The sequence below is a fragment of the Doryrhamphus excisus genome, chromosome 19, assembly GCF_030265055.1.
Source record: "Doryrhamphus excisus isolate RoL2022-K1 chromosome 19, RoL_Dexc_1.0, whole genome shotgun sequence".
Lineage (NCBI taxonomy): Eukaryota > Metazoa > Chordata > Actinopteri > Syngnathiformes > Syngnathidae > Doryrhamphus > Doryrhamphus excisus.
In genome coordinates, this window is record NC_080484.1 from 2,361,344 (window position 1) to 2,385,743 (window position 24,400).

The following is a 24,400-nucleotide window of genomic DNA, read 5'->3' on the forward strand; positions in this document are numbered from 1 at the left end:
ACAGCGGCGCTAATATACGTACTGTAAGGTGCTTTTGGGTTGGGGGTGGGGGTGGGGGGGGGGGGTGAGGCCAAGGAGATAGGATGATGGATGGGACAGGTGAACACCACTCCACCAATGGCAGGATGTACGATGTGCCGGGGCGGACTCCGGAGTTCCAGGTAAGCCATCCATCATGGCTGACACCTGGCTGACAACGCCTGCACCAGGACTGACTTCAATCTTCGCACTTTTTACCAGTCGTTACAACGTCGGCTTATACCAACTTCAGCCCTTGGGGGGGGGGTTTCAACGCCTCAATCAAATCACTTTTGTACAATGTTTTGATTTCAAAACTATATACATATATATATATATATATTCAATATATGTTTGATAATCTACAAAAAACCCAACCATATAAATAAAAAAAGAAAACCCCCAAAAATTATTCTGGAAACCTTATACTTTCACCCCCCCTCCAAAAGTACAACCATAAAAAGAAAAATTATGTTCTATTTTTCATGTTCTATTTTTGTGTACATTTTTGCAATATTTCTCAAAAAAATAATTATTGGGGTTGTAAAAGTGTATTCTGCACATTTCAACTTTTTTTTTAATTTTTAAAATTTTATACTAAATTTTATATATTTTTTCCAAATATTCGTCAATTTATGAATACTACTTGAAAAATTACAAATTACAATTTTTTTAAGGAAAAAAAAATTCACATAATATCAAATTTTTTGGAAAAATAACTTTATCCTTGGCCTTGTGCGACTTATACTCCAGTGCGACTTATGTATGTTTTTTTTTCTACCTTATGATGTATTTTTGGCCTTGTGTGACTTATACTCCAGTGCGACTTATGTATGTTTTTTTCTAGCTAATTATGTATTTTTGGCCTTGTGTGACTTAAACTACAGTGTGACTTATGTATGTTTTTTTCTACCTAACGATGTATTTTTGGCCTTGTAGGACTTATACTCCAGTGTGACTTATGTATGTTTTTTCTACCTAATGATGTATTTTTGACCTTGTGCGACTTATACTCCAGTGCGACTTATGTATGTTTTTTTTCTAGCTAATTATGCATTTTTGGCCTTGTGTGAATTATACTCCAGTGCGACTTATGTATGTTTTTTTCTAGCTAATGATGTATTTTTGGCCTTGTGTGACTTATACTACAGTGTGACTTATGTATGTTTTTTTTCTACCTTATGATGTATTTTTGGCCTTGTGCGACTTATACTCCAGTGCGACTTATGTATGTTTTTTTCTACGTAATGATGTATTTTTGGCCTTGTGCGACTTATACTCCAGTGTGACTTATGTATGTTTTTTTTTGTCTCTCATAACATTGTTTTCCATAGTGTTTCAACTTTAAGCTACAAAAATTGTATTTTTCCTCATATTACAACATATTTTTCTTAGATGCGTTCATATTTTGACTCTATTCTTGCAAAACGACAGATTTTCCATTTTAGCAGTATATATATATGTATTTATATATATATACCGTATTTTCCGGACTATAAGTCGCACTTTTTTTCATAGGTTGGCTGTTCCTGCGACTTATACTCCAGAGCGCCTTATAAATGAAAAAACTCTTAAGATTGTATAAAAGTTATATAAAATCTATTATAAAATAATGATACCCTTGGAAGATTATGAGTTTCTCAACAATAAGGACTTCTGGTACAGAGTTATGATTTTCCCAGATATAAAAAAAATATAAAAAGACAAAATATATATAATAAAAATAAAAATAAAAATAAAAATAAAAATAAAAATAAAAATAAAAATAAAAATAAAAATAAAAATAAAAATAAAAATAAAAATAAAAATAAAAATAATTTTTTTTTTTTATAAATAGATCCACCTAAAATTACTATTTGTTGTATTTTTTAGGAAACAAAAAATCCAACTAGTCACGTAATAGTGCACATTTTCTGGAAAAATAACAATACCCTTGGAAGATTATGAGTTTCTCAACAATAAGTACTTCTGGTACATAGTTATGATTTTTCCAGATATCAAAAAATAATAAAAAGATATAAAAAAATAAAATTATAATAAAATATAATAAAATTAATAATAAAAATAAAAATAAAAATTCTTTTATAAATAGATCCACCTAAAATTACTATTTGTTGTTATGAATTTTCCCAGATATCAAAAAATATAAAAAGATATAAAAAAAATAAAAATATAATAAAATATAATAAAATTAATAATAAAAAATAAAAAATAAAAAATAAATTTTTTTTTTTTTATAAATAGACCCACCTAAAATTACTATTTGTTGTATTTTTTAGGAAACAAAAAATCCAACTAGTCACGTAATAGTGCACATTTTCTGGAAAAATAACAATACCCTTGGAAGATTATGAGTTTTTCAACAATAAGTACTTCTGCTACAAAAAAATTTCTCAGATATCTAAAAAAAATGCAAAAATAGGAATTCCCAAAATTATGTTTTTGTATGAAAAGACTTATTTTTGTTTTTATTACATGGAAAGATGTAAGAAATACACACTTCTGTTTTAAAATAAAAGACTTTTCACATTAAAGTTTCTCCTAAAAAATTCCCGTGTTTCAATAAGAAAATATGGCAACCGTTGAAATGACACGCTGACACGCTTCCTTGTGTGTATATGTGTGTGTGTATTATGTGTGTATTATGTGTGTATTATGTGTGTGTGTGTGTGTGTAAGACTCACCAGGCCCGGAGACAAAGGGGTCAAATTCAGCAACTTCTTGTACTGCTCGAAGGTGAAAAACTGCAAAGAGAAGATCGAGACAAACGAGCTGTCACAAAGCTTCGCCGAAGAGTCAACGCAGACTCGCACCCGTGCACCTGTAGCTAGCTGACGTAGCTTTGCAAATCCACTGGACAGGAAAAGTGTGCATATTCCCGTACTAGGAAAACCATTCCATTCATTAGGATAAAACCGCAAAAACGTGTTTTAATTAGCTTTAATTAGCCGACATGTTCGTGGATTGGGCATCATGGCTGCCGCCCCGGCCTTGTTGTCAGTCACATGACGAAGCTCAGGCGCGACGCTGCTAACTGCTTGTAAGTCAATATTTAGCCTCGCCGGCAAAGCAAACGCCTTTTGACAGACGTGTACTTGTTAAGCGGCGTTGCGGTTGCCGTGGCGGCGAGCCAACAGGCAGCGACGAAGCCTCGTCTCACCTTGACGGCCCTCTTTGGCGTCTCAGCCAGGATGGGGGGTAGAATCCCCTTGTAGAAGCCGAAGATTCTGTGGAAAGAAAAAGTGTGTCACGTCAGACATTGGTCCCGTCACTCTGTCTTTGGTGTCAACGATGGAGGCAGAAGGCCGCCCCACGCAGAATATTAGCAAGTAGGGGTAGCGTTTAAAACGCCTCTGTGCTCAAAGTTGGTCAGTCTGCGTTCGAACAAATAGCAGGATGGATGTTAGCTAACAGATTTGGTAACAGAATGGATGTTAGCTAACAGGAAAGATAGCAGGATGGATGCTAGCTAACAGGATTGATAACAAAATGGATGATAGCTAACAGGAAAGACAGCAGGATGGATGTTAGCTAACAGATTTGGTAACAGAATGGATGATAGCTAACAGGAAAGATAGCAGGATGGATGATAGCTAACAGGATTGATAACAAAATGTATGTTAGCTAACAGGATGATAACAAAATGGATGTTAGCTAACAGGATTGATAACAGAAGGAATGATAGCTAACAGGATGATAACAAAATGGATGTTAGCTAACAGGAAAGATAGCAGAATGGATGATAGCTAACAGGAATAATAGCAGGATGTATGTTAGCTAACAGGATTGATAACAGAATGGATGTTAGCTAACAGGAAAGATAGCAGAATGGATGAGAGCTAACAGGATTGATAACAAAATGGATGTTAGCTAACAGGATTGATAACAGAAGGGATGTTAGCTAACAGGATTGATCACAGAACGGATGTTAGCTAACAGGAAAGATAGCAGGACGGATGATAGCTAACAGGATTGATAACAGAAGGGATGTTAGCTAACAGGATTGATCACAGAACGGATGTTAGCTAACAGGAAAGATAGCAGGACGGATGATAGCTAACTGGAAAGATAGCAGGATGGATGATAGCTAACAGAAAAGATAGCAGAATGGATGTTAGCTAACAGGAAAGATAGCAGGATGGATGATAGCTAACAGGAAATATAGCAGGATGAATGATAGCTAACAGGAAATATAGCAGGATGGATGTTAGCTAGCAGGATTGATAACAGAATGGATGTTAGCTAATAGGATTGATAACAGAATGGATGTTAGCTAATAGGATTGATAACAGAATGGATGTTAGCTAACAGGAAAGATAGCAGGATGGATGTTAGCTAACAGGAATGATAGCAGGATGGATGATAGCTAACAGGAAATATAGCAGGATGGATCATAGCTAACATGTTTGCTAACAAAATGGATGTTAGCTAACAGGTGTGATAACAGAATGGATGTTAGCTAACAGGAAAGATTGACAGGATGGATGATAGCTAACAGGATTGATAACAGAATAGATGTTAGCTAACAGGAAAGATAGCAGAATGGATGATATCTAACAGGAAAGATAGCAGGATGGATGTTAGCTAACAGGAAAGATAGCAGGACAGATAATAGCTAACGGGCTTGATAACAAAATGGATGTTAGCTAACAGGATTGATAACAGAATGGACGATAGCTAACAGGATTGATAACAAAATGGATGTTAGCTAACAGGATTGATAACAGAATGGATGATAGCTAACAGGATTGATAACAGAATGGATGATAGCTAACAGGATTGATAACAGAATGGATGATAGCTAACAGGAAAGCTAGCAGAATGGATGATGGCTAACAGGAAAGCTAGCAGAATGGATGATAGCTAACAGGAAAGCTAGCAGAATCGATGATAGCTAACAGGATTGATAACAAAATGGATGTTAGCTAACAGGATTGACAACAGAATGGATGATAGCTAAAAGGAAAGATAGCAGGATGGATGTTAGCTAACAGGATTGATAAGAGAATGGAGGATAGCTAACAGGAAATATAGCAGGATGGAGGATAGCTAACAGGATTGATAACAGAATAGATGTTAGCTAACAGGAAAGATAGCAGGATGGATGTTAGCTAACAGGAAAGATAGCAGGACGGATAATAGCTAACGGGCTTGATAACAGAATGGATGTTAGCTAACAGGCTTGATAACAGGATGGATGATAGCTAAAAGGAAAGATAGCAGGATGGATGTTAGCTAACAGGATTGATGAGAGAATGGATGATAGCTAACAGGAAAGCTAGCAGAATGGATGATAGCTAATAGGATTGATAACAGAAGGGATGTTAGCTAACAGGAAAGCTAGCAGAATGGATGATAGCTAATAGGATTGATAACAGAAGGGATGTTAGCTAACAGGAAAGCTAGCAGAATGGATGATGGCTAACAGGAAAGATAGCGGAGGGACAAAGAGGACAAGTTGACGTACGCTGTTATTGTGGCAACACGGACCATGATGGCGGACGGCTAGCAAGCGTAAATATGAGCGCTGAACAATAAGCGGGCGGTTGCAGCGAGTCCAGCGTGAAGACAAAGAGTCATCTTCAGGTGGGAAGTACTTCATCAGCACATGAAGTAACAAATACGCAGTAGAACGAGGGAGGGGTGGGGGGTGGGGGGGGGGCGTTTGGTGTGTAAACAAGTTGTTTCAACAGAGACGGAAGGCAATTGGGAATTCAAATGGCGGCCGCAGATTTCCCGGGTGTGGTCAGGCTGTCAAATTTGTTACAGGACCAAAATGTCCTCCATCGAGTGGCCGTCATTTGAATACTCGTTTGCGTCCCGATGTAAAGTACACAATTTCTGGCCTTCCTAAACAAATGCCACAAAGCTCGGTTAGGTGTGATTTGCCTGTTGTTTAAATAAAGTTTTATTCTATGAACAGCCCACGACCGTCACTGCTTCTTCTTCTGGGTGTTGACTCACAACACCACAGCCGGGACGTGCATGGGAAGGTTTCCACACGTAAACAACTAGCCTGCTTCATCTGCAAATATTTCCACTTTACCACCGTCTACTCCAACCTTCACATTAGCATAATTAGCTACACCTAATGAGGCTAATACTCGACTTTCTGGTATTTGCACTGCATTTTATAGTGATAGCACTATTCAAAAAATACTTAAAGAGTGTTTTTAATGTATTTTTAATGTATTTTTTAGTACAAAACAAAATGTTTCTCCCTACTCAAAAAAATCAAATTAATATATATATTTTTCCTATGAGTGGAGAACATCATTTTTCCATTAAAAATATATAAAAAATATTATATATATATATAAATATATATATTGAGTACATGGAGATTGATTACTCCTGAAGAGTAATGATGTTTAAAAATAAAATAAAATAAATTTTCTTCTGATGGCTGAAAGCCTCCACCCAAAAATGAGGATTAAATATATATATAAAAAATAAATAAAATAAAATAAAATAAAATAAATATTGAGTACATGGAGATTGATTACTCCTGAAGAGTAATGATGTTTGAAAATAAAATAAAATAAAATAAAATTTTCTTCTGATGGCTGAAAGCCTCTACCCAAAAATGAGGATTAAATATATATATATATATATATAAAATAAATATATATATTGAGTACATGGAGATTGATTCCCGTAGAGTAATGATGTTTGAAAATAAAATAAAATGAAATGAAATGAAATGAAATGAAATGAAATAAAATAAAATAAATATATATATATTGAGTACATGGAGATTGATTACTCCTGAAGAGTAATGATGTTTGAAAATAAAATAAAATAAAATAAAATTTTCTTCTGATGGCTGAAAGCCTCCACCCAAAAATGAGGATTAAATATATATATAAAAAATAAATATATATATTGAGTACATGGAGATTTATTACTCCTGAAGAGTAATGATGTTTGAAAATAAAATAAAATAAAATAAATATATATATATTGAGTACATGGAGATTGATTACTCCTGAAGAGTAATGATGTTTGAAAATAAAATAAAATAAAATAAAATTTTCTTCTGATGGCTGAAAGCCTCCACCCAAAAATGAGGATTAAATATATATATAAAAAATAAATATATATATTGAGTACATGGAGATTGATTACTACTGAAGAGTAATGAAATAAAATAAAATAAAATAAAATAGAATAAAATAGAATAAAATAGAATTTTCTTCTGATGGCTAAAAGCCTCCACCCAAAAATGAGGATAAAATAAAATAAAATAAAATAAATATATTGAGTACATGGAGATAAGAAGAGTAATGATGTTTGAAAATAAAATAAAATAAAATAAAAAAGATAAAATAAAATAAAATAAAATAAAATAAAATAAAATAAAATAAAATAAAATAAAATAAAATAAAATAAAATAAAATAAAATAAAATAAAATAAATAAATTTTCTTCTGAAGGCTGAAAGCCTCCACCCAAAAATGAGGATTAAAAAAAAAACTTCATTTCGCTGCAAACTCTTAGGAAATCAAGCACATATGACAAATCTCAAAGTTAAAAAACCAAAAACATTTTGATGTGCTTTAAGGCAAGCTTTAAGGAAACCCTTTTTAATATTCCAGTGACCACGCCTCTGGATGTGGGCCAGAGTGGTAAAGAATGCTGCAGAATAAAGTCTTTTTTGTTTTTCCTCCAGACGGAAACACTTAACAGGCTGCAGATAAAATAAAATAAAATAAAATAAAATAAAATTTTCTTCTGATGGCTGAAAGCCTCCATCCAAAAATGAGGATTAAATATATATATAAAAAATAAATATATATATTGAGTACATGGAGATTTATTACTCCTGAAGAGTAATGATGTTTGAAAATAAAATAAAATTAAATAAATAAAAAAAATAAAATAAAATAAAATAAAATAAAATTTTCTTCTGACGGCTGAAAGCCTCCACCCAAAAATGAGGATTAAATATATATATATTTATTATTTATTATAATAAATATATGTATTTATTATATTTATTTATATATATATATATATTGAGTACATGGAGATTGATTACTCCTGAAGAGTAATGATGTTTGAAACTAAACTAAACTAAAATAAAATAAAATAAAATGAATATATTGAGTACATGGAGATTGATTACTCCTGAAGAGTAATGATGTTTGAAAATAAACTAAAATAAACTAAAATAAACTCAAATAAAATAAACTCAAATAAACTCAAATAAACTCAAATAAAATAAAATAAACTAAAATAAACTCAAATAAAATAAAATAAAATAAAATAAAATAAAATAAAATAAAATAAAATAAAATAAAATAAAATAAAATAAAATAAAATAAATATATTGAGTACATGGAGTTTGATTACTCCTGAAGAGTAATGATGTTTGAAAATAAAATAAAATAAAATAAAATAAAATAAAATAAAATAAAATAAAATAAAATAAAATAAAATAAAATAAAATAAAATAAAATAAAATAAAATAAAATTTTCTTCTGATGGCTGAAAGCCTCCACCCAAAAATGAGGATAAAAAACAAACTTCATTTTGCTGCAAACTCTTAGGAAATCAAGCACATATGACAAATCTCAAAGTTAAAAAACCAAAAACATTTTGATGTGCTTTAAAGCAAGCTTTAAGGAAACCCTTTTTAATATTCCAGTGACCACGCCTCTGGATGTGGGCCAGAGTGGTAAAGAATGCTGCAGAATAAAGTCTTTTTTGTTTTGCCTCCAGACGGAAACACTTAAAGGGCTGCAGAGGCGTCTGCATGCATGCATTAAAAGTCATATTTACTGTCCGATATGTGCTGTTTTGGTGAATTCAAACAGGCCGTGTAAGCTATTTTAACTACGCTTATGTTTCCTTTTTCTGGCCTTGGACCAGAGCTGTGAGATGTATATTTTTTATAATAATTCTACAAGAGGCCCGACACTATTTGTATAAATTCTGCTAAGTACTTTGGAGTCCATCTTTCATTTGTCAGCCATTTTCCCGAGATTGTTTTAAACGCGTGGGCCTGCCGCAAGGGGTGAAGAGGTGACGGCGACAGTAGCGGGATGCGATGTAGGCTTTGGCTGGAATCCAGCGTCGGATTTGCGAGTGTCACTAGATGACACGATGCACTGGCTAGCACCCGCGGCGGATCCACTTCATATCTGCTGTAAAGCTGTCGTCTCGCCGTAAACAGAAGCAGCGGCGGCCACTTTCTCTGACGTCTGCAGTGTCTCAGCAGAGCTGTCAGGAGGAAGTGGGCGGCGCTGCGGCCGCTGTGAAAAGCTTTACAACCGATTTGTTTTTTTTTTTTTTTTTTGTTTAAAAAGCACCAGCAGAGTGACAATTTCACTGCTTTTCTATGTGACTTGTTGCTAACACATTTATCGACGCATTTCTCACCCGTGAAAAGCACAGACTATCAAATAACTGCAATAAAAAATATACCCATAAGAATACGTTACATGCAAACAAAGAGTGAAATCACAAAGAAGACACACTCACTGAGTTGCTGTCAAGTTGACCAAAGTTTAAGACCAAAGTCGGTAGAACAGGAAACACAGGAAAAGTGTTAGAAACAAAGAAAATACAAACAAAGAAAACAGGAAGTAAATAAATATCTGTCACAGACCTGAATAGAAGCAAAAGTACCTCTGAGGTATCTATAAAGTTGTTAATACCCCAAAATTGTAATCCAGGATGGATGTTAGCTAACAGGAATGATAGCAGAATGGATGATAGCTAACAGGATTGATAACAAAATGGATGCTAGCTAACAAGAATGATAGCAGGATGGATGATAGCTAACAGGAAAGATAGCAGAATGGATGATAGCTAACATGAATGATAACAAAATGGATGTTAGCTAACAGGAAAGATAGCAGGATGGATGTTAGCTAACAAGTTTGATAACAGAATGGATGTTAGCTAACAAGAATGATAGCAGGATGGATGATAGCTAACAGGAATGATAACAAAATGAATGTTAGCTAACAGGAAAGATAGCAGGATGGGTGATAGCTAACAGATTGATAACAGAATGGATGTTAGCTAACAGGATTGATAACAAAATGGATGATTGCTAACAGGATTGATAACAAAATGGATGATAGCTAACAGGATTGATAACAGAATGGATGATAGCTAACATGAATGATAACAAAATGGATGTTAGCTAACAGGAAAGATAGCAGGATGGATGTTAGCTAACAGGTTTGATAACAGAATGGATGTTAGCTAACAAGAATGATAGCAGGATGGATGATAGCTAACAGGAATGATAACAAAATGAATGTTAGCTAACAGGAATGATAGCAGGTTGGATGATAGCTAACAGATTGATAACAGAATGGATGATAGCTAACAGGACTGATAACAGAATGGATGTTAGCTAACAGGATTGATAACAGAATGAATTTTAGCTAACAGGAATGATAACAGAATGAATTTTAGCTAACAGGAATGATAACAGAATGGATGTTAGCTAACAGGAATGATAACAGAATGAATTTTAGCTAACAGGAATGATAACAGAATGGATGATAGCGAACAGGAATGATAACAAAATGGATGTTAGCTAACAGGAACGATAGCAGGATGGATGATAGCTAACAGGAAAGATAGCAGGATGGATGATAGCTAACAGGATTGATAACAGAACGGATGTTAGCTAACAGGAATGATAGCAGGACGGATGATAGCTAATAGGAATGATAGCAGGATGGATGATAGCTAATAGGAATGATAGCAGAATGGATGATAGCTAATAGGAATGATAGCAGGATGGATGATAGCTAACAGGAATGATAAAAAAAATAAATGTTAGCTAACAGGAATGATAGCAGGTTGGATGATAGCTAACAGATTGATAACAGAATGGATGATAGCTAACAGGATCGATAACAGAATGGATGTTAGCTAACAGGAATGATAACAGAATGGATGATAGCTAACAGGAATGATAACAGAATGGATGATAGCTAACAGGAATGATAACAGAATGGATGTTAGCTAACAGGAAAGATAGGAGGATGGATGTTAGCTAACAGGAATAATAGCAGGATGGATGTTAGCTAACAGGATTGATAACAGAATGGATGTTAGCTAACAGGAATGATAACAAAATGGATGTTAGCTAACAGGATTGATAACAGAATGGATGTTAGCTAACAGGATTGATAACAAAATGGATGTTAGCTAACAAGAATGATAGCAGAATGGATGATAGCTAACAGGAATGATAGCAGGATGGATGTTAGCTAACAGGATTGATAACAAAATGGATGTTAGCTAGCAGGAAAGATAGGAGGATGGATGATAGCTAACAGGATTGATAACAAAATGGATGTTAGCTAGCAGGAAAGATAGGAGGATGGATGATAGCTAACAGGAAAAAATGTTTAAAAAAAGTAAAAAATCAGCATTAATTTTACAAGAATAGAGTCAAAATATAAAGAGAAATTGTTGTAATTTTAGTTGCAATTTTAGTTGCATAAAATCTAAAATCTAAATTTTAAACATTTTTAAGTTGTGATATTATGGGGAAAAAACCCCAACCGTCCATAAAATTCTAATTTTTTTTATAATTAATTTGCAGAAAAATAATTGAAAAAAGTCAAAATATTATGGGAATAAAATGATTCCAAGAAGAATATTGAAATGTTGTAATAAAATAGCCAACATTTTAAAAATATAAAGTCAAAATATTCAGAAAAAAAGTTGCATTATAAAGAAAAAACAAACAAAAAAAATCATAATTTCACAACAACAAACTCATAATATTACAGGGAAAATAATCTTATTTTAGTAGCATATTTTAGTCAAAATATAAAGAGATAATGTTGTCATTTTAGTTGCACAAAATCTAAATTTTAAAGAAACATTTTAAGTCGTAGTATTGTGGAAAAAAAATACCGTCTTAACCGTCCATAAAGTTGTAATTTTTGGATAATTAATTTGCAGACAATTATCTGAAAAAAGTCTAAATATTATGGAAAAAAATGATTCCAAGACATTTTAAATGTTGTAATAAAATAGCCATCATTTTAAAAATATAAAGTCAAAATATTCAGAGAAAAATGTCCCATTCTAAAGAGAAAAAAATTTGCAATTTCACGGCAATAAACTCGTAATATTAGAGGGAAAATAATCTTATTTTAGTAGCATAGAGTTGAATAATCCAAGACAAAATATGTTTTTTTTTAATTTTTTTTTTTTTACAAAAGTCATAAAATGTGAAACAAGATTATTTAAGAAGAAAGTTCAAATATTTGGAAAATTATTTAAAAAAAAGCAAAAATTGAAAATTTTTTTTGTTTTATTTTAATTGATTTTATTTATTTAATTATTTAATTTTAACATATTTTAACACACATTCGCTGTGTGTAAAAAGTGTCATAGATGACTTACCCTTCGTTGCGGAAAATGGTCCGGAAGCAGTCCCCCAGGCTCTTGTAGCTGGTGGGGTCACTGGTTCCTCTCTGGATCTGGAACCTGAAAGAACAAAATTAGCTCATGAATTTATTGAATATATTAACGAGGTTTTTTTTTTACTGATCACGGCTATTTCATTATGGCTATGCCGGCCTTGTCATCCTAATTTATATCGTTTGTTTTCCCTCCCCTGTCGCTTTCATGGGGGAGGGCTGGTACCAGCAGGCCCCCTTTTTTTCTGCAGGCAACGTGCAAGTCAAACATTTATTTAACCCGAGCCGTCCAATTAACCATGCGACTCCCGCTGACCGGAGCCGATTGAAGGACGTTTTTTTTGTTTTTTGTGAAATGTTTCATGTGGGAGTCATCCTGTTCTTAAACATTTTACAGTTATGTATCAATACTTAATAATAATCTAAGTAAAACTAAAATCATGCTGATTAATACTTATTGTGTGGAAATATGGGCTAAAAACAATGCACAACGATGAGCCAATTCAAGAAACAATACAAGCAGTTGATGTTTGCTAAATACAAGGATGAAGAGTCTTGAACCAGTCATGATGTGCTATATATATCACTATATTGACACGCACTATGGTACACATTATGGCATTGGATGCTCATATCACCTTGTACTTCGGTACGGGACAAAAAATTAAATTAAATTAAATTAAATTAAATTAAATTAAATTAAAACTTTCATTTAAAAACTGCATTTTTAAATGCACGCCACAAATTCAATTCAATTCAATTACATTACATTTTTTGTATTTTTAAAATTAAATTAAATTAAATTAAATTAAATTAAATTAAATTAAATTAAATTAAATTAAATTAAATTAAATTAAATTAAATTAAATTAAATTAAATTAAATTAAATTAAATTAAATTAAATTATTATCACCTTGTACTTCGGCACGGGACAAAAAATGTAATGTAATGGAATTGAATTGAATTTGTGGCGTGCATTTAAAAATGCAGTTTTTAAATGAAAGTTTTTGTGATTAAGGGAGAACACAAATCCAAAGCTACATGGCCCTGTGTGAAAAAGCTTTGAATAAAAGACTTGCGGTAGTGCCTTCTTGCGTGTTTAATTTAATTTTATTTAATTTTATTTAATTTTATTTAATTTATTTAATTTTATTTAGATCTCTTAAATTAATTTGGAGCTCTTAAATTAATTTGGAGCTCTTAAATTAAAGTAATTTGGACTAAATTAAACTAAATTAATTTGCTCTCTTAACTTAATTTGGATCTCTTAAATTAAATTAAATTAAATTAAATTAAATTAAATTAAATTAAATTAAATTAAATTAAATTAAATTAAATTAAATTAAAGAAAGCAGGAAGTGAACAAATGTAACAGTTACTGATTGTAAAAGTACCAGATGGAGGGGTAGGATTTAATAAGCTTTGCTTCTTCCTACTCCTTTTGGACATGTGGAACTGGGAACTGATTATGGGATGCACTCAATTGTAATCTGATGCATGTTCAAATGAAATTAAACCATTACCATTACCATTACCATTACCATTACCATTACCATTACCATTACATTTAGCTAGGCGGATTTGAACGGTGAAGCTAATCGATCTGGAGGAATAGAAGCATCAACGACGCTGTTAGACGAGTTTAGCGCGAAGTCAACAACTCAGAGGGCAGGAAAAAAACCAAAGACAAGAGCAAGAATCCTGCTTCATGTGGCTCCAACTGCAAGGCCACGGGGTCAGCAGTAAGTCGTCCATGCGGGTGCCTGATGGGGCCATAAAGAGCCCACAGGTTCCACTGGAAGGGGGAGGGGGAGGGGACGGGGTTTTAGTGGGGTGAGCGGCCTTTCATATCGCGGGAATTAACATCTTAGAGGGGTGTCCCTCCGATCCCATTCCCACATAGCTAGTAAACCATCGCACAGTAAATAGATGTCTGACACCATATTAAAGAGGACTCAAGGTATGACGGGACAGTGGAATAAGGGCTGGGGGGGTTCCGGGGGGGTAAGGATGAAAGATTTAAGACTACAGAGTCCTTGTAAAGAAATTGAAATCGGTCTTAATTAAAGGCACATGATGTTGGGGGTCACTGTCCCCCCAAAAAGCCGCCATGAGACAGCAGTGTTGGCGAGGCAGCGGTCCGGGCTCCAGTCCCTCGACTCCACCAGTGACCCCGGGGTCACCTCATTTCCTCATGGCCCTCTGCTACCCTGTCATAAAAATCCAGGGAGCAAACAGCGAGGTGCAGGCTAAAGGAGATAATAAGCGAGGACCAAAAGAAGTCGTGGCAGCGGGGGGAACCATCAGGCCCCCGGCAAGGAAGCAACTAATGTCGCCTTTCACGGCAAACCAACAGGACTTCAATCTCGAATTAGTCCTAATAAGGCGGATAGACTACTTGACCAGATAAGAACACTAAACAGCCTCAGTGCTTCTGGCAGATTCATTTGGCCCCGGAGTCGGACCATGCAGATCGTAAAACCCGGCAGAAAGAAGACCCCAGAAAGCCCCCCCGGGGCTACTTTGGAAAATCAGCGCTCTGAGCAAGTCCTTCAATCATCAGCTAGCTAAGCGAGCAGTCATACAGTATACACAGAGGTGATGATATCCGAGAGTTCATCAAGAGCTCTCTTCCCCACACACACATCTCTATAAACACTAAACCCTACAAACATTACAAACCCTACAAACACTAAACCCTACAAACCCTACAAACCCTACAAACACTAAACACTAAACCCTACAAACACTAAACCCTACAAACACTACAAACACTACAAACCCTACACACACTAAACCCTACAAACCCTACAAACAGTAAACCCTACAAACCCTACAAACCCTACAAACCCTACAAACCCTACAAACCCTTCAAACCCTACAAACACTAAACCCTACAAACACTACAAACCCTACAAACACTAAACCCTACAAACCCTACAAACACTAAACACTAAACCCTACAAACACTACAAACAGTAAACCCTACAAACACTACAAACAGTAAACCCTACAAACCCTACAAACCCTACAAACAGTAAACCCTACAAACCCTACAAACCCTTCAAACCCTACAAACACTAAACACTAAACCCTACAAACACTAAACCCTACAAACACTAAACCCTACAAACCCTACAAACACTAAACACTAAACCCTACAAACACTAAACCCTACAAACCCTACAAACCCTACAAACCCTACAAACACTAAACACTAAACCCTACAAACACTACAAACCCTACAAACACTAAACCCTACAAACCCTACAAACCCTACAAACCCTACAAACCCTACAAACCCTACAAACCCTACAAACACTAAACACTAAACACTAAACCCTACAAACACTACAAACCCTACAAACACTAAACCCTAAAAACCCTACAAACCCTACAAATACTAAACACTAAACCCTACAAACACTACAAACCCTACAAACACTAAACCCTACAAACCCTACAAACACTAAACACTAAACCCTACAAACACTACAAACCCTACAAACACTAAACCCTACAAACCCTACAAACACTACAAACACTAAACACTAAACCCTACAAACACTACAAACACTAAACACTAAACCCTACAAACACTAAACCCTACAAACCCTACAAACCCTACAAACCCTACAAACCCTACAAACACTAAACACTAAACCCTACAAACACTAAACCCTACAAATACTACAAACACTACAAACCCTACAAACACTAAACCGTACAAACCCTACAAACACTACAAACAGTCAACCCTACAAACCCTAAACCCTACAAACACTAAACCCTACAAATACTACAAACACTACAAACCCTACACCCTACAAACCCTACAAACACTACAAACCCTAAACCCTACAAACCCTACAAACCCTACAAACCCTACAAACCCTAAACACTAAGAACCCTAAACAGTACAAACCGTACAAACACTACAAACTACAAGTAAGGATATCGGAGAAGGTTTTAAAGGCCCAAAGTTGTCCAGATGAAGTCGGAAGAATCCAAGACTCAAGCCATCCACAAAGATGACCAAGACGGCAACAAGAGAGGTCAGAGTACCAGAGTCCGGTGGTAACGGGTTGTCCCCTTAAAAAACAGATAGGATCTAAAGAGTGAGGCTCATTAACCAGTTTGAGATTGTGGAGGCCAAGTTCTTAATGGGCTGGACTTTGAACAACTAAGGCTAGGTTACGGAACCCGAAGGGAGGTTCTGGATTATTTTAGGAGAACCTCAGAGAAACAAGAATGTACCCAAGAACAACAGTACCAAAGTTGTCGTGGGCATGTTTCATGAGATCCATGATGAACCTGGGCTTTAAATTTTGGAGGTGAGGGAAACCAAAACATCAACTTCAGTGATGAGGATCTGTGGAAATTTCTGCTCAGAACCCTTGAGCGCAGGGAACCATCCACGGAGGTGAGGTAAAGGCCAGGTCTATTTCTTTACAGCCAGAACGTTAAGTTTAATGGGCAGGATCATAAAGCTGGTCAAAGAGACCATTGCGGTAAGATCACAACTTGGACAGGAATGATCTGACACAGTTTGATCTGGACACTCAATCACAGGGACAACAAGCCGGCAAACTGTTGGCGGGAGTCAAAAACATCAGCAGAACAGGAAGATATTCACTGAAACTTCACTGGGAAAGTGATAACGTGTTGCTTCTTGTCGACTGGTAGCATGACTGGATCAGGGTAGATTGGGCAGGAACACTACAAACCCTACAAACCCTACAAACGCTACAAGCACTACAAACCCTACAAACCCTACAAACCCTACAAACCCTACAAACCCTACAAACCCTACAAACCCTACAAACGCTACAAGCACTACAAGCACTACAAACCCTACAAACCCTCCAAACCCTACAAACACTACAAACCCTACAAACGCTACTAGCACTACAATCCCTACAAACGCTTAAGCGCTATAAACCCTACAAACCCAACAAACCCTAAACACTACAAACCCTACAAACTCTAAAAACTACAAACCCTACAAACACTACAAACCCTAAACACTATGAACCTACAAACCCTACAAACCCAACAAACACTACAAACCCTAAGCACTACAAACCCTACAAACCCTAAACACTACAACAAACACTAAAAACCCCACAAACACTACAAACCCTACAAATCCTACAAACACTACAAACCCTACACCCTAAACCCTACAAACACTACAAACACTACAAACCCTACAAACACTACAAACCCTAAACCCTACAAACACAACAAACACTACACCCTAAACCCTACAAACCCTACAAACCCTACAAACACTACAAACCCTACAAACCCTACAAACCCTTAACCCTACAAACACTACAAACCCTACAAACACTACAAACACTACACCCTAAACCCTACAAACACTACAAACACTACAAACCCTACAAACACTACACCCTAAACCCTACAAACACTACAAACCCTACAAATCCTACAAACACTACAAACCCTACACCCTAAACCCTACAAACACTACAAACCCTACAAATCCTACAAACACTACAAACCCTACACCCTAAACCCTACAAACACTAAACCCTACAAACCCTACAAAGACTAAACACTAAACCCTACAAACCATCCAAACCCTACAAACACTACAAACCCCAAACCCCACAAACCCTACAAACCATACAAACCCTACAAACATTACACCCGAAACCCTACAAACACTACAAACCCTACAAACACTACACCCTAAACCCTACAAACACTACAAACCCTACAAACACTACACCCTAAACCCTACAAACCCTATAAACACTACAAATCCTACAAACCCTACAAACCCTACACCCTAAACCCTACAAACACTACAAACCCTACAAACCCTACAAACCCTAAACCCTACAAACACTACACCCTAACCCTACAAATCCTACAAACACTACAAACACTACAAACCTTAAACCCTACAAACACTACAAACCCTACAAACCCTACAAACACTACAAACCCTACAAACACTACAAACACTACAAACCCTACAAACCCTACACCCTAAACCCTACCAACTTTGGTCTTTCCACATCATTGATTCCAATGCCTCCAAGTTGTCCCAAAGTGATCCTACACGGGGTTTGCCAGTCCAGATGTTTGCTCACCTTCTGTGACCCCCCCCCCACCACCACTTAGACTTGAGTGTTGCCATGGAGAAGCGATGATGTGCATTAAAAAAAACGATCCAAAACATTCGAAGCAAGTTTTCATCGGCTTGATATCCGACTCTATATGTTAGGAGACTCGTTTAAAAGGTCCCCGTTGCTCAACTGGAGCACGCATGTCGGAAAAACTGAACACTTTAGCTGACATTTCCAGGAAAAAGCGGTTGCATCAGTGAAAAAATATTTCTCGGGCGTTTAAGCGAGGGTCTTCTCAAGCCGAGCCAAAGCCGTTAACTGAAATGACGGTGCTAATGTTTGGGTAATAACTTTGATCCCACTTATGTCACACGGAGTACTCTTCAGGAACAGGACGGGAACAGTCGCATTTTCAGTACAGGAAGTAGATTCCATTTCACGGCTGGGTGAAAATGGTGAAAAACCAAAAGAACCAAAGGACTAGGTTAAAATAACGTGGTGAGGGCCCGGTCCAGGCCGCAGGCAGGATGGAACGTGTCCACTGGCTCTCTCCGGGCCAAGATGGAGATGAAATATCGTGGATACGAGGCACAACTGATGGCGGGCTGCAAAACAGGATATCCACTTTCTTAAACACGCAAGAAGGCACTACCGCAAGTCTTTTATTCAAAGCTTTTTCCACACAGGGCCATGTAGCTTTGGATTTGTGTTCTCCCTTAATCACAAAAACTTAAAAAATTTATTATTTAAAAACTTATTTAAAAACTGCATTTTTAAATGCACGCCACAAATAAAATAAATATAATATATTTATCATAAAATAAAATAAAATAAAATAGAATAAATAAAATAAAATAAAATAAAATAAAATAAAATAAAATAAAATAAAATAAAATAAAATAAAATAAAATAAAATAAAATAAAATAAAATAAAATAAAATTAGGGTGGCATGGCGGTCGAGTGATTAGCGTGTAGACCTCACAGCTCGGAGACCAGGGTTCAATTCCATGCAATTCCAATTCAATTGCCCAATTCAATTGCATTATTGTATTGTATTGTATTGTATTGTATTGTATTGTATTGTATTGTATTGTATTGTATTGTATTGTATTGTATTGTATTGTATTGTATTGTATTGTATTGTATTGTATTGTATTGTATTGTATTGTATTGTATTGTATTGTTTTGTTTTGTTTTGTTTTGTTTTATTTTATTTTATTTTATTCAAAACTTCACACAGAGATGGCCGAGGGTGGAATTAAACTCCTTTGAGCCCTGCCTGCTAACCACTTGACCGCAGTACAGCCTTGACTAGAAAAATAAAATAAAATAAAATAAAATAAAATAAAATAAAATAAAATAAAATAAAATAAAATAAAATAAAATAAAATAAAATAAAATAAAATAAAATTAGGGCATCATGGCGGTCGAGTGATTAGCGCGCAGACCTCACAGCTAGGAGACCAGGGTTCAATTCCATGCAATTCCAATTCAATTGCATGCGTGGGTTTTCTCCGGGTACTCCGGTTTCCTCCCACATTCCAAAAACATGCTAGGTTAATTAGCGATTCCAAATTGTCCATAGGTATGAATGTGAGTGTGAATGGTTGTTTGTCTATATGTGCCCTGTGATTGGCTGGCCACCAGTCCAGGGTGTATGAATGATTAAATTAAATTAAATTAAATTAAATTAAATTAAATTAAATTAAATTAAATTAAATTAAATTAAATTAAATTAAATTAAATTAAATTAAATTAAATTAAATTAAATTAAATTAAATTAAATTAAATTAAATTAAATTAAATTCGGGTCTCCAAGCTGTGAGGTCTGCACGCTAACCACTCGACCACAGGAAATATTTCCTTTTCATAATATTATGACTTTATTCCTATAAGAGCTGAAATAATTACGGTTGCTTGATGACATCATCTCCCTTGTGAATATGAGCCCACCCACCACTTTGTATAGAAGCAGGCTTTGCTATGCATCTTAAATGCCATCCAATACCATATAAAAAAAGCGCTAATGGCCGATGTGGACGTGTTGGTAGGGGACTAAAAGAACGATGACATCACAGTCTGGCTGTACCAAAATCAAAGCTGACAACGCCATCCGGAGTCTGTCATCAGTGCGGTGGAATGCGACTGATAATGATTATTAGAGGAGCTGCAGTACGCGGTCGGAGACCACAAGCGTGGACGCTACAACATCTGTCAAAACATTCAACAGCAATAAAGCTCATATGGCGGTTCTGGTATTTGTAATTGTACTCGTGCTGGTCTAGTAGATGCAGTTTTTGTTGTATCCTGCTGAGGAACATAGTATTCACGTTGAATGGATTTTGTTATTTACTTAAAATTCACCCACTTTCTTAAACACGCAAGTCGGCACTACCGCAAGACTTTTAGGAACACTAAGGCTGATGATTTTTTTATTAAAAAAATAAATTATACTTTGCTCTGTATTCTTTTGTTATTTACTTAAAATTCTTAAAATGTACTTAAAATGGATTATTTTGTTATTGACTTAAAATTCACCCACTTTCTTAAACACGCAAGTCGGCACTACCGCAAGACTTTTAGGAACACTAAGGCTGATGATTTTTTTTATTAAAAAAGTAAATTATAGTTTGCTCTGTATTCTTTTGTTATTTACTTAAAATTCTTAAAATGTATTTAAAATGTATTCTTTAGTTATTTACTTAAAATTCACCCACTTTCTTAAACACGCAAGTAGGCACTACCGCAAGACTTTTAGGAACACTAAGGCTGATGATTTTTTTATTAAAAAAATAAATTATAGTTTGCTCTGTATTCTTTTGTTATTTACTTAAAATTCTTAAAATGTATTTAAAATGTATTCTTTAGTTATTTACCTAAAATTCACCCACTTTCTTAAACACGCAAGTCGGCTCTACCGCAAGACTTTTAGGAACACTAAGGCTGATGATTTTTTTTTATTAAAAAAATAAATTATAGTTTGCTCTGTATTCTTTTGTTATTTACTTAAAATTCTTAAAATGTATTTAAAATGTATTCTTTTGTTATTGACTTAAAATTCACCCACTTTCTTAAACACGCAAGTAGGCACTACCGCAAGACTTTTAGGAACACTAAGGCTGATGATTTTTTTATTAAAAAAATAAATTATAGTTTGCGCTGTATTCTTTTGTTATTTACTTAAAATTCTTAAAATGTACTTAAAATGTATTCTTTTGTTATTTACTTAAAATTCACCCACTTTCTTAAACACGCAAGTCGGCACTACCGCAAGACTTTTAGGAACACTAAGGCTGATGATTTTTTTTTATTAAAAAAATAAATTATAGTTTGCTCTCTATTCTTTTGTTATTTACTTAAAATTCTTAAAATGTATTCTTTTGTTATTTACTTAAAATTCACCCACTTTCTTAAACACGCAAGAAGGCACAACCGCAAGTCTTTTATTCAAAGCAACTGAAAATCCAGATATCACATTTTCATTTTTACGGCACTACATTTTTGGATGGTTCGTTCCGAATCCACACATGGCAGATTCGGATTCTTGGTAGGGTTGACCAAACCCTCGTCCTGCCATTTTGTTTTTATTGAGAGTCGAGGCGGGGGTTTTCGGCTGGACGACCGCTGACCTGCCCGCTTTACAAGGAAAGATCAGCTATCAGGCTACGGTTGCTGCTTTGTGCCCTGCTGGGCGAGGTCCTGCGTCAGGGATTCCTCCAGAAGTGAGCCGGGGTTCAGCAAGCGGTTGGGGGGCAAGGGGGACGGGATGGTTTGCGGAGCCTTCAGGCCGCGTGCTTGAGCGCCGAAGGGCGGGACGTCATCTGTCAAAGCCCTCGTGAAAGTTCACTTTCAAAAAGCGGCCGTACTTTAAAGCTTGCTGCGACCAAATGGGGGTCATGTTGCCATGGTGACGGCCGCGCGTTAAAATGGGGTCTGGTATCGCCACCTTTTTCTAATCAGGTCTGGAACAGAGTCCCGGGGCGAGTTTGACTGCAGTTTTTAATGTTTGGGTCTGTTTGGCTGTCCAGCAGGAAACATGCAGGGCATGGCAATATTTGGGTGGGTATATAAAATATGTTTTTATTGATTTTTTACATAACTAAATGTGTTTAAATAAAATTAAATAAAATTAAATAAAATTAAATAAAATTAAATAAAATTAAATAAAATTAAATAAAATTAAATAAAATTAAATAAAATTAAATAAAATTAAATAAAATTAAATTTAGATCTCTTAAATTAAATTAATTTGGATCTCTTTGGTCATTTGGTCATCACCTTGTACTTTGGCAAGGGACAAAAAAATAAATAAAATTAAATAAAATTAAATAAAATTAAATTTAGATCTCTTAAATTAAATTAATTTGGATCTCTTTGGTCATTTGGTCATCACCTTGTACTTTGGCAAGGGACAAAAAAATAAATAAAATTAAATAAAATTAAATAAAATTAAATAAAATTAAATAAAATTAAATTTAGATCTCTTAAATTAAATTAATTTGGATCTCTTTGGTCATTTGGTCATCACCTTGTACTTTGGCAAGGGACAAAAAATTAAATAAAATTAAATAAAATTAAATAAAATTAAATAAAATTAAATAAAATTAAATAAAATTAAATAAAATTAAATAAAATTAAATAAAATTAAATAAAATTAAATAAAATTAAATAAAATTAAATAAAATAAAATTAAATTAAATTAAATTAAATTGAAACACATTTAGTTATGTAAAAAATGAATAAAAACATATTTTATGTACCCAAATATTGCATTTGTGATAACTTGCAATGAGTCTCTTCCAGCTGTGGAGGAATTGCTGTCATTCAGCTGTTGCCTTCAGCTTGAGGTCATCTAAAATCTAATCGAACAATAAAACTAAAAAAAACAAAACAGCAACAGCAAAAATGTAAAAAATCGGCAGTAATTTTACGGGAATAAAGTCAAAATATGAAGAGAAAATGTTGTCATTTTAGTAGCATAAAGTCAAAATTATATATCGTAATATTATGGAAAAAAACCCCAACTGTCCATAAAGTTTGAATTTTTTGATAATTAATTTGCAGAAAATTATCTGAAAAAAAGTCAAAATATTATGAAAAAAAAATATTCCAAGAAAAATATTGAAATATAATAAAATAAATAAAATATAAAAAATGTAATAAAATAAATAATAAAAACATAAAAGTTGCATTCAAAAGAGAAAAAAAATTGCAATTTCACGACAATAAACTCGTAATATTACAGGGAAAATAATCTTATTTTAGTAGCATAGAGTTGAATAATCCAAGACAAAATATGTTCTTTTAAAAAAAAAAAATAAAAGTCATAAAATATGAAACAAAATTATTTAAGAAGAAAGTTCAAATATTTGGAAAATTATAAAAAAGCAAAAAAAATGGAAAAAAAAGAGCAAAGTTGCTATGAATCAGGTCCTGAAGCAGCAAAACAGCCTCAGGCCATCACACTACCACCACCATATTTTACTCTTGCTATGATTTTTTTTAGCGTATCAGAGTAAATTTGCTACGAATCAGATGGGTGGACATTCTCCTTCAGCAGAATTCATGCTTCCAGGTTCTGAAGCAGCAAAACAGCCCCAGACCATCACACTACCACCACCATATTTTACTCTTGCTATGATTTTTTTTTTTAGAGTATCAGAGTAAAAGAGTAAAGTTGCTACGAATCAGATGGCCGGACATTCTCCTTCAGCTTCATGCTTCCAGTTTCTGAAGCAGCAAAACAGCCCCTCAACATCACACTACCACCACCATATTTTACTCTTGCTATGATTTTTTTTTAGAGTATCAGAGTAAAAGAGTATTGTTGCTACGAATCAGATGGCCGGACATTCTCCTTTAGCTTCATGC

The 24,400-nt window shown here is 34.5% G+C and overlaps 1 protein-coding gene across 2 annotated transcripts in view; it reads right to left on the bottom strand.

Moving 5' to 3' along the window:
* The window catches only part of slc25a21 (solute carrier family 25 member 21), a 147,147-nt gene that overhangs the window by 12,787 nt on the left and 109,960 nt on the right, over positions 1–24,400 (bottom strand). For both annotated transcript variants that reach the window (XM_058056513.1, XM_058056512.1), the window contains exons 4-6: positions 12,408–12,491; positions 3,179–3,245; positions 2,703–2,762 (exon numbers count right to left, since the gene is read on the bottom strand). In XM_058056513.1, the coding sequence (XP_057912496.1) occupies positions 2,703–2,762; positions 3,179–3,245; positions 12,408–12,491 (211 nt within the window). The remainder of the gene's footprint in view (positions 1–2,702; positions 2,763–3,178; positions 3,246–12,407; positions 12,492–24,400) is intronic.